Source organism: Physcomitrium patens, chromosome 19 (assembly GCF_059467195.1).
Source record: "Physcomitrium patens ecotype Gransden chromosome 19, ASM5946719v1, whole genome shotgun sequence".
Lineage (NCBI taxonomy): Eukaryota > Viridiplantae > Streptophyta > Bryopsida > Funariales > Funariaceae > Physcomitrium > Physcomitrium patens.
This window is the reverse complement of record NC_143428.1, coordinates 7,196,416-7,209,135: the sequence shown is the minus strand read 5'-3', so window position 1 is coordinate 7,209,135 and position 12,720 is coordinate 7,196,416. Positions and strand designations below refer to the sequence as shown.

Sequence of the window (12,720 nt, the reverse complement as noted above, 5' to 3'; positions counted from 1 at the left end):
AAGCTTTATATACAAACCTTCTTAAATATAGAAGGATTTATTAATACAATATCTTTTTGATATTGTAGTATTTATTTATCTTCTATTTTTAAGATTAAATAACTAATTAGAGCTTGGCCAATAAGTTAAAACTAAACTTTCTACAACTAAGTATCCAGTGTATTCCCAGCTAGAAAACTACGCAATACGACAGTGGCAGTCAGTAGTAGTTAGTGATAGTCAATGGCAGTCAACGAGAGTCAATGACAATCAATGGAAAACAATGTCAATGGCGGTAGTTGACAGTCAACGGCAAACAATATTGATTTGCGGTAGTCAGCGATAGTTAGCAACAAATAACATTGACCGACAACAGTCGGCAATAGTCAATGATAGTTACTGGCAGTAACAGCATCAAAAACAACAGCAGCAACACAATAGCAATAACAGTAGCAATAAAAACAATAGCAGTAGTAGCACAAGAAGGAAAAAAAAAAATTATGAGAAAAAGAAAGAAAAAATGAACATAAGTTTTTAAGAACTAAGAACTAAGACTAGAGTATAAAAGAAATCGTGCTAATAACGTGTTGAGAATATTTTAGAAAAAGAGAGATAATAGTAGCTAGAAGTAATATGCATACATATGTAAACACACACAAATACATGAAATAAGTTTATTGATAGGGTTAGATCCTTTATACAAAGAGAAGGGAAGAAGATAAAGAGTGTCTTCCTACTACATTCCAAACACTGTAGCTACAATAAATATTGTAGATTATAGTAAATAGCATGGAGAGCACTAGTTACATTTAATGCTCTCAACAAAGTCCATTGGATATGCCTTTTGGCCAATAGCAATGGAGATTTTCATCATCTATCTCCATTCATCCAATAGGATGCCTTAACTACTCTTTTCGCTACCAAAACCTCTCTCCAATACTTTTTCTTATAAGATTTATGTAATATATGTTTTAAACTCCAAATAAAAGAAACAAAATATGATTTCAAGAGTCACCAATGTTTTATAAAAATGGCTCTAAATATATAAAACTATTATCAATATAAAACCAACCTCAATAATAGTCCTTTTAAACAACCACTTCAAAGTAGTAATCTAACCATATTTTGTGACCAACTAAAATCTGATAATGTGGCTCTTATCACATTGTATAATAAATTATACATCAAATATTTATGTGTATTATTTTCACATATATATATATTCATCTACTTACTTCTAGTTTTTGATTTCTATGCATCTCCCAACTCCGAGAGCTCTATATTAAAGTTCATGAGGCAATGAGGTGTGAACTTGTCGGATCTTGAGAGAGACTTGTGATACTGTGATATATAACCTACTTGAGATGAATCACACATACAGAATAAGATGAGACAATAGTAATCAAGCATCATGAAAACAATTTCCTTATATTCTAATGCCATATAGATGTAACTATTACTACAAATGCAAACAATGCACCATACATAAAGAAATGAAACATCTATTGCTGATTAAAAGAAAATATGGACATTTTGATTACCTTGGAAAAAAGAGATCATTTTATATAAATCAGCTCAAATTTTGTACATTTGTATATTTAGTATAATTATATTTTATTATGTAAATTTGTATATCCAATTCTATTAATTGTATATCTAGAGTATTATATTTTATCTTACAAATCACAAAACAATTTTTACCTTTGAAATTTAAAGTACAGAATCTACAACTATTAGTTTATGTTACCTACTTTTAAGAAAAAAGAGACAGTATCACAGTAAATTTATTTGCCATGTCATCAAATTTATGACTGAAATAACACTTTTTCACTTTTTTAATTTCAATAATTGTAGTTTCATGATGAACTAGGAAATGTATTCATTGCAGCACAATTCTATGAAATTCGATGGCATAATTTGACAGGTTGAATTCATCCACCCTTCAGCGGAAAGAAAAAGAAAACCCACGATCCAATTTGTTTCAAAAGCAAGAAAGATAAAAAGAACATGGTTTGAGTTTTGCTAAATCAATGAAAACAGAGTTATGAAAATAATCAATACTCACTGTTATTTCACACATTGCTCATAACCGGTGGTTTTGAGAACAAGCGAGATTAGGGTTTTGCTTTCGGAGCCTGTTGCTCTACGAGCAGCTCATCGCAAAGCTCGCAACGTAAAGTGTAAGGAAGCTTTGTAGAGTGCCACTTGAGTCTTGTTTTGCGTCGTGTTCCTCGTGTTTGTGTTGGAAGACAGGATTGTTCGCCCATAGCTATGGCTCCTCCTTCTGCAGGTCTGTTTCTGAACATCACATTTGAGGTCGTCACTTTGCCTTGTGGAGTTTGACGAAGGTGTGTGATAGATCTTTTGGGTTTCTCATTTGGGTGTCTCTGGATTTCATGAGAGGCTTGGATTTTGGTGGTTTTTGATCGTTTTTGTTTAGGCCAATGTGGTTTGATGGGTGAGGTTTGAGGTTCTCTTGCACCACGGACTTGGGTTCACCACTCTGATGCCGCAATGTTTCGTTTTTCTCTCTCTATTCAGGCCGGGTTGTCTTTTTCTGGATATGCATGTGAGGACCGAAGACGTCGTCGTCGGGAATGTTTCTGATTGGTTTTGAGTTTTGAGTTTTTTTTCGCATCTGGCGAGTGCTAGATATTGTTCATCGTTCATTTACTTGTTTTGATTTTGTTAGGATATGTGTCACTTTTGAGGATCAGGGGCTGAAATAGCTTCGTCCATATCCCTATGATTTTGGATCGAGTGAGAGTGTGGTAATTTACACCAATTGTGTATTCCATTTTATCTGTTCTTTTGCACATTTGTGGTTGTTTTTGCTTAATTTCTTTTCATCTTGATTGGGGTTGTGCATCTGACGCCACAGATTTAGAGGAGGATGAGGTGACAGCCAACGGCTATGCAAATGGCCATGGCTACGTACATCTGTCTGAGGCCCCAACCGGTCCACATGACGATGGTATTGGGTACGTTTCTGCAGCGAATGCAGTCTCTAATGAACAACCTGAACACAACCCTGGAAGCAATGGAACTTTGGAAACAGCGAGACCGAGATCTCAAGGGACAGTGGTAAACATCAATGGAGTTGAAGTAACTGTGTACGGCAACATTCAAGGCCTCGAGTTTCTAAACCTGAATGCGAGTAGTGGTGCCCCTGTGTTAGACTTAGATGGTGTAGATTCAGAGGAGGAAGAAGAGGAAGCAAGACAGAGATTTGAAGCTGAGAGAGCTATCCGCGAAGCCGAGGAAGCTGATCGAGCTCGAAGGGCGGCTCCTCTGCCTGCTGAGCAATGTCAAACAATCAGAAATGCCATGCGGAGTATCACATTAAACTTTCGACCTGAGTGGGCTGGCTCCATTCCAGAGCAGGAGTGGATGAGCAGGGTTTTGCAAAGCGGGGGAAATGAACGTCAGTCATCAACACCTGGTGATGCTCGCAACCCGGTTTCGTAATTTTCGTTGTCTCTAAACTGATCGTAACATAGGTGTATGCAATTCCAGTTTAATAGTTATTGCGTGTGCGGGTGGATAAGCTGCACTGTAGCTAATCGATTGGTGGTAGCAAATACCAATTAATTGGTATATTTTGGACTCAATTAGGGTTCAACACTGAAATAGATAAATGACAGTGCAAGTTAACTCAAAGCCTGTACTTTTGGCTCTTTTTCTAGCAACACCGGCCTGCAGAAACAGATTATGTCTAGGAGCATGATGAAGGAGTTTGAATTACTGCTTCAAATATCCGTGGCTGCTGAAAGGCTCTAGTTATAGAGGTCAGGTGATCCATGCGCATGCGTTAATGACTAGATCTAGGTAATAGGTAGTAATTTACACAATTTTTGATATTGTATTAATGACATATTCTCTGATGATCCACTTGAAATTTCATTTAATAATATATGTGGTTTTGGAGGAGCCTTTGTTGTGTACCATGCGGCTTCTAACTAGACAACTTATAACAGAGTCTTGATTGAGTCTCATAATGTTTCAGACTCTGTTTCCCATTTGTGGAGGGTGCAAAACATTGGTCTCCACCTCCCTAGTGAATTAAACTACCTCTACTTACTTCACAATCAATATACTATGAGGACAACTCTTACAGAAAACCTATTTCTTTGCGAAGAACGTGTCACCAGAGTTACTACCGAAGCGAAGAGTAAGATGGTGTAGCAGAGATTTCTTAGTTATTTTGTTCATCTACAAAGTGCCAGTTTACAACTCTCATGTAACAAATGAAGGAAATGAACTCAGGGTATGGGTACTACTTACGTTTTGGAACTGAAGATTTGAAGTGATAAACTAAAGCACGAAAGAATGCACGAAACACCCTCCGACCGCTATGGTACCGCATAGAGCCTGTGCTTGGAGCAAGCTTTGTGATTCTGCCGGAATCGAGGTTGGTGACTACATCCGGTGCACACACAATCACTGCACTGATGCGAAGAATGGTGCCACACAACACAGAAGCAGAGCCTATGGTACTTACTGTGGTGTGCAACACGATGAATGCTCACAATCATGTGAAAACTATCTGCTTAGGCCTATGATCTCGAATTTCATGAAGAGGTTGATACAAATATGGAGTTTATAAATGGCAGACTGTATCATTTCCCCTGCAAAATATCATCAACATGTTCGTAACTAATATTGAGATGCAAACTTGACAAAGTAATCACTAATGAATTGCAGGTTATACTCTCAAGCTTCTGAATCATGCGGCACCTTTGTGTGTGCTGCTAACTAGAAAGAGAGTATGAGCATATTGACCGCAACAAAGTGAACCAGAATAGTTGAACAATTCCTCTGATGCCAGAATTGAAAATGTTATTACTTGCAAATAATTGGGGGTTGGGAGATAATGTTGCATCCAATGATGAGCTATGAATCCATTTGCACAATTCTAGCCTGAGTCAAATGACCTCAACTTGTTGATTTGTGGTGTTGTACTCTGCTTGTATATTGAAACATGCAATTGTAAGTTATCTTTTGTTGTTCTACAAACTAATCTTTATTCATAAAAAATACATAGATTTTATTTTGAATATTTGATTGTGAGTACTATCTTTCAAATTTGTATTCAAAATCTTCTTGTATGAATATACTTGCATTCAATGTCCTCTTTAAGTTTGAATAGGTACTGTTTTCTTCTAATTGCACAAATTAAACTTATATCTTGTATCTTATACATATGTGTATTTATTGTAATCGTAAATTTGTACCACATGTAGTACTGTAATAATAAAAAAAATCAAAGATGTGTCTACAATTGTATTCCAATATATATTTTTCAAAATTTAAAATTCTTTTATTCGGATGCATCTTTTAATATTTTTGTAAACTTTTTTTACACATGTATATACAGTTTGATTTTCTTAAAAAAAATGTAATAATTATTTTGTGCTCCTGAATTTTACTATTTATAAATTTTAGAACATTTATTTACAAAATTTATTCTAAAACCATCAAATATGTAATTTAATATGCAATTCAATATTTGTCATTGCCACAATGGAGTAATTTAAAAAAAAGACTTAACTATATTTTATTATGTAATGTTAATTTTTTTTTATGATAATATTACATAAATAAAATTTTGGATGTAATTAAAATTATAATTAAATAGTTACAAATATAAAATATACATTTATTTAAATATATGTTTAAGATAACACAACTTCTTAAAATATAAACATGACCTTCTAAAAGCTATAAAAAGTTGTAGTATGAATACACTTTATAAATCTAAGTTTCATAAATTTTTGGCATTGGATTTCATATATATATATATAAATATAAACATATAATATTGATGGACTTCAAAAAAATCCATTTTATAATGTAAATTTAAAACTTTAAGTATAGATTAAAACTATAAATATATTTAATAAGATAGAATAATTTTAAATTTATTATTGCAAATTTGTAGTAAAAGAATTTCTTATTAATTTTAATTCAGAGTATGTAGGTCATATATAAATAATAAAATTATATAACTATTTATAGTTAATATATAATTTTATTATTAATATATTTCAAATTAGATTTTTAGATACATAAATTAATATTAATTTATTAAAAAAGTTCATGCTGATGGCCTCAACCGTGCCATTTTCTTTCTGTGAACGCAATTGTGCAGAGAATAGTTTTGATTATATGAAATGCATTTTTGTGAAAAATCAGATCTTTTATTCAGTTTTGAAATTGATAATCCACTTGCACATGATATATACTACTTCCTTTACTGGCTATAAATGCATACCCGTTTTTTTGCACTCATCATTTATATTATTTTAGTTTTGTATTTCATGTCTCTTAGCCTCATGTCTCTTTGTAAATTTTTTAATGTAATCAAATTTATTACCATTATCAGATATTTTTATAATAATAGATGTGTGTGTGTGTGTGTGTGTGTGCGTGTTTTTTTCACCTGCTTAATGTGTCAGTCAGTCTATATTGTTTCTTCAAGAGTTATTATTATTATTATTATTATGTTTTATTTTCTGTACAACAACCTTAAAATATTATAATTTGTAATAAAACCATTCACAGAACAGATCTCAATTGCATTTTTCGAGCTTATAAAAGCATCTACCAAGTCTATGAACAAAACTATTATAATATGTTTACTTTTACAAGAACAGTTCTCTGATTTTGTTGATGTCATCTTACATTATTATTTTTACTTCTTCCATATAACTGTCTTGAATAAAAATGTCAATTTGAACATGTTCATAATCTTAAAAGCATTGTCAGTTTGAACATGTCCATGATCCTAAGTATTTTCTATGCTTCTACAATTGGTTTAAAAAAATGATGTAAAAAAAGTCCTCTTGTCCAAATTATTATCAATGGTACCAGTTGCCTTTTAGCATGTTGTTAGTACTCTACTCTTTGCTTTGAATTTTTCTTATCTGAGAAATAATCTTTGATATCTTATACATTCTTTCATAAATCTAGTGAATCTAAAAACAGCATTATTTTCAAATTAAAAAACAGGAAATTTCCTCATTGCAATTGTGAATGTTTTACTTTGATTTATATTTATTTATTCAAAAGTTTTCATATAAATATAAAATTTGGGCTATTGCATATTTTTAATCTTATTTATATAAGCAATAATTTATATTAGTGATCTACTATTAACCTTTGAAGTGACTAATGGAATTAAACAAGCTAAATGGTAAGTCTACCAAATAATTAATATTGCTATAAAATTATGACTTTGAAATTGTAAATTAAACAAAAATTATTAATTTGGATGCTAATAGGATTTTTATGATCTAAATTTGTCAAAAGAAGATTTAATTGGAACTAGATAATACAGAGTTTGTGACAAAGAGGTAATTTTTGGTAGGCATGCAACAATATATTCCATATTATTGTCAAGTTTTGCATGCAAATTACCTAATTAAGAAATAAATAAAAAATCTAATAAGATTTTAGTTGTGAAGAATTATAGAACGACCTTTCAATCATATACAAGCTTTAACAAAAGGCATTTCTATCAATTTTTTTTTCCATGGAGCAAGAACATATTACACATTAGATAACAAAGTTCTATTAAAAAAAACCTCCTATTTTAAATGTGATTAGGTGAAGCTAGGCACATAATTTCTAATCTAAATCAAAAAGAATTGTTGATACAACAACTATACAAAAAGCTTTGATATTTTGGAGAGTAAATGATACATTTCATGTTGCGCAATCAATAATGGTAAATCGACATGTATCAACAAGTTGTCACATAAGTTTTTTTGGTATGATATGTATAACAAAGTGTCACAAACATACATATTTACTCTAATATTTATCTATATGATTAAGTAGAAGTAAATAAAATTAGATTAATTTTATAATATCTTCTAGAAAAGCCTCTTAGAAACCTCATAAATGTTGATTTGTCCCTACATGTTTTTGTAATTGATTGGTAGGTTAAAAACTTAGTCAATAAGTTAACCACATATTATATGTTGTTGTGTTGTGGTTGGGCTACTATGTGAAAATAATGCACATATATAGCTAATATATAATTTACTATACAATATAGTGAAAGCCATGTTATTAGATTTTTTTTGGTTACAATATATAAATAGATTACTACTTTGAAGTAGTTAGTTTAAAAGGACTATTATTGAAGTTGCTTTTATATTGGTAATAGTTTTATATATTTAGAGCCACCTTTATAAGACATTGGTAACTCTTGAAATCTTATTTTATTTCTTTTATTTGGTTTTTAAGGTATATATGATATAAATCTTATTAAAGATTAAAAAAAAGATTAGAGAAGAATATTGATAGCAAAAAGAGTAGTTAGGGCATCCATATAGATGAATGGAGATAGATGATGAAAATCTCCATTGCTTTTGTCCAAAAGACATACCCAATGGGCTTTAAAGAGGCTGCTTGATGCCTTATTAGGAATTAGGATTATATTTTGGAGGCAATTTGAACTTAAAAGATTAAAAGAAAAAGTGTTTAGGTTTTTGGATATAGTTTTGGTATAAATTTTGGATAATTTGGAGTTTTTATAAAAAAGATATAGGTGCTTAAAGTTAAGATTTGGATTTTATATCTATTGTCACTCTTTTGGATATAATGCACACATACAAAATGTAATGAAGGATTGGTGATTTGGATTAGAAAAAAGACTATTATGCCTACATTCTTTATATATTTTTTAATAAATTCTAAGCTAGAATGCAAGTGTTATAAGAAGTTGAAGTCAATGCATGTAATTTAAAGGCAGTGTTACGGACATACTCATGTAAGCCAGTAATTACATATACAAATAGGTAGAAGTAAAGTAAAAGTAGGTAAAAGTAAGTTAATTCTATAGTATTTGATATAGAAGCTTTCTAGAAGCTTCATTGACACTACTTTGACTTCATAAGTGTCTTTAATTGATTTTTTGGATTAAAAACATGGTCAACAAGTTGGCCATGTACCACACATGTTGTTAGCTTGAAGACCAAGCTAACTATGTGGCCTACACATAGAAGAACTTGCCTTGTAAGTCAAGGCATGTGTCTTGCAAAGTCAACACATATTGGAGGTCCTATAGAACATCGCCAATTAGCCCCTAGTTAGATAGTATATATAGAGACAAGAGTGAAGCCTACTTCACTCTTGTCAACTCTTTTCTTGCTTTTAGTCTAATTTCAAGGATCTCTAGTTTTCTTGTCTTTTGGCAATAGCCATTCCAGTTTTTCTTTCAATATACGTACTTGTTTATTTATATTTTGTTACATTTCTTTGAGTAAAAGTTCACTTGTCTAAATTGATTTTTCATCGAGTTCTTATCCTTCACAGATTGACAAGAGTACACCTACAATATCAGAGCTTTGTCTAATCTTGATTAAGAGTGGATTACCCCTTTTTCTTGATAAGATATAAGCATATTAGAAGTTGTGGATTACCCTCTTCTAAACCGATATTGTCCTTAGTATTTTCTTTGTTCTCAAGTCCTCTCTTCTATTTGTCTTGAGCAATATTAGACATCTTCTCTTTTTTCTAAGTATTATCATGGTAGAACTTGTTGAAATGAAGAGTGCAATGACACAAATGCAAGAGCAATTAAGGGAATTAAAGCTTGCGATGCATCAACTCAATTTACTACCACAAGTAGCAACAAGATTAGTAGAAAGTGAAGATATAGAAATAGTTAGAGCTGCATCAACATCTGTACCAAATCATGTCCTTTTTCTTATGGTAGAACGCCCTTCAAGTGTTAGAGAACTAAGAATTCTCCTACCCGAGAAGTTAGATGGCATCAGATCCAAGTTTCGATGATTTATCAATCAAGTGTAACTTGTGATTGAACTTCAACTCCAAAGCTATCCAATTCTAAGATCGCAAGTTAGATTCATTGGTACGCTTCTTTCAGGTTCAGCACTATCATAGTTTTTATCTTTTCTTGAACAATGAGATCCAATATTGGATAATCTAGAGGCTTTTTTGGTGGAGTTTTGATCCATGTATAGAGAACATGATGTAATTCGTGTTGCAACCAATAAGATCCATATTTTACGACAAAGCAATCGATCAGTAACGTTATATGCTTCATAATTTTGACAACTTGTAACTAATATCAAGAGGGATGATGCTACATTTATTAGCCAATTCTTCTACACATTAAATTATGAGGTAAAAAAAAATTAATGCTCAACTTACTTGATCCTCAAACATTAAGTCAAGCAATTGACTTTGCTATGAAGTGCGACAATCGCCTTTTTGAATTTCGATCTGAGAACTGTACAAGTGGACCTCAACATTACTATAATTCAATGGCAACACCAACACCTCTTCAACACATACATTCAAAAGTAGCGGATATAAAAATTGATGCAGTACGTTTCAAACCTCTTACTGAGCAAGAAAAGACTCGCCATCGTCAAGAAGGATTATGTTTATATTATGGAGAACCAAAACACACTACTCAACATTATTCAAAGAAATGATGCAACCACAAAATGAGGAGTATGGTTGTGAAAGAAGATAATATGTCAGAAAACAAGTTTGTCCAGCTACAATAGGGACCGTGCGGCTGGAACCTTGCACAATATCTAGTAAAGGTCATATTCTCTCCTCAGAGCCCTTTCCTTATTTTACATTAAATATTATTTTAGGACCTAAATATTACAAAGCCTTTGCCTTATTAGATTTAAGAGCCTCGGCGTATTTTTTAGATGAAGAATTTACTAAAAGACATAACATATCTTTAATAAAGAAAACTAAACATGTTCATGTAGAAGTCATAGATGGTCGTTCATTGTCTTTTGGAGATATTACTCACGAAACCTTTCCTATAGAAATAATAATCAATGGTCATAATAGTTTTGTAGTATTTAATATCATTAGATCTCCCTCTAATCTAGTCATTTTAGGTTTATCGTGATTAGAAAAATACAACCCTCAAATAGATTGGATTTTCCGAATTCTTACTTTCTCTAAAAGTATAACTAATAGTGTAGTTAATCAAGTAGAGAGTCATAAGTCCAATTCAATTAAACTCGTATTTATAGGTGCAAAAGCTTTCTTGCATGCTGCTATGAAAGAATCACCATATATTATTTATGCCACACCTGTTTCTACTGGTGGAAAGACTTCAAGTGGCATTCCAAGCCAATATCAAGAATTTTAAGATGTATTCGAAAAAAAAAATGCGGATACACTCCCGGAAAATCATTCCTATGATTGCTCAATTGATCTTCAAGAAGGAGCACAACCACCATTCGAACCAATCTACAGTTTATCACAAAATGAGTTGACTGAACTTAAAGAGTATATTGAAGAAAATCTAGCCAAGAATTTCATATGCCATTCTAAATCTTTGGTAGGAGCTCTAATTCTATTTGTGAAGAAAAAAGATCGATCATTGTAGATGTGTATTGATTATCGAGGACTCAACAAGATTACAATCAAGAACAGGTATCCACTACCTTTAATATCTGGACTTCTTGATCAACTGAATCAAGTTAAGATCTATACAAAAATAGATCTTCGGAGAGTATACAGTCTAGTATGCATTAAAGAACGAGATGAATGGAAGATTGCATTTTGAACTAGGTATGGACATTTTGAATAAAACGTCATGCCTTTTAGACTTACAAATACACCAGTAGCTTTTCAACATCTAATGAATGATATTTTTTGAGAATTTTTGGACGAATTTGTGGTTTGTTATCTAGACGATATCTTAATCTATTCTAAGAATCCAGAAGAATATGAACTTCATGTTTGTTGTGTGTTACAAAAATTAAGACATGCAGGACTCTATGCCAAGATAGAAAAGTATGTATTCCACACTACTCAAGTCGATTTCTTAGGTTACATCATTTCAAATGATGGACTTATGATGGATCCTAAGAAAGTTTAAATTATTATAGATTGGAAGATCCCAAAAATGGTAAGAGATGTTTAATGTTTTTGGGGATTTGTCAACTACTAAGGAATCTTCATGAAAAACTTCTCTCGAGTTGCAGCTTCACTTATATGTTTGACTTGTAAAGATAAACTCCAAAAGAATCAAGAAGTGGAAGTTGTTTTTGAATCTTTGAAGACATCGTTTGTTTCTGCACCAATCTTGTATCGTGTTGATTTTTCCAAAGCATTCTTTATGAAAACAGATGCATCAGACTTTGCTCTGGGTGCGGTTTTGTCACAAATGGGAATAGATGACAAACTTCATCCAATAGCCTTTCATTCAAGAAAATTCTCAACAGTAGAAATCAATTATGAGATCCATGACAAAGAACTTCTTGCAATTGTGGATTCTTTTCAAGAATGGTGTGATTACCTAGAAGGCACTGCCAATCCAGTCACCGTATATATGGATCATAAGAACCTCGAGTATTTCATGTCAATACATATATTAAATCATTGTCAAGCTCGTTGGAGTATGTCTTTATCAAGATTCAAGTTCATCATCACTTATCGTCTAGGAGAACAACAAGGTTTATTTGATACCTTGTCTAGACGTTCTGATCTTACACCAAAAGAAGAAGATGTGGCTTTTGAGCAACAAAGAATGGTTCTCTTGATGCTAGAGCAATTTCATCTTCGAGCAATAAAATCAACATTGACTATTGATTTAACTTTTCTCAAGCAAGTCCAATTAAGTATGTCTTCAGACCCTCTTGTTCATGATATCAAGAATAATTCTTCTAAATCTCATGATTCCTCTAAATTCGAGTTCAAAAACAACCTATTCTATTTCAAAGGATGCTT

The 12,720-nt window shown here is 32.0% G+C and overlaps 1 protein-coding gene across 1 annotated transcript; it reads left to right on the top strand.

Moving 5' to 3' along the window:
* The first annotated feature begins 2,000 nt into the window (after positions 1-2,000).
* On the top strand, positions 2,001-3,909 carry LOC112295750 (uncharacterized). Its single transcript, XM_024547666.3, has 2 exons — positions 2,001-2,269; positions 2,861-3,909. Exons 1-2 carry the CDS (start codon positions 2,251-2,253, stop codon positions 3,445-3,447), a joined length of 606 nt encoding a protein of 201 aa, XP_024403434.1. The 5' UTR covers positions 2,001-2,250; the 3' UTR covers positions 3,448-3,909.
* Positions 3,910-12,720: the final 8,811 nt, after the last annotated feature.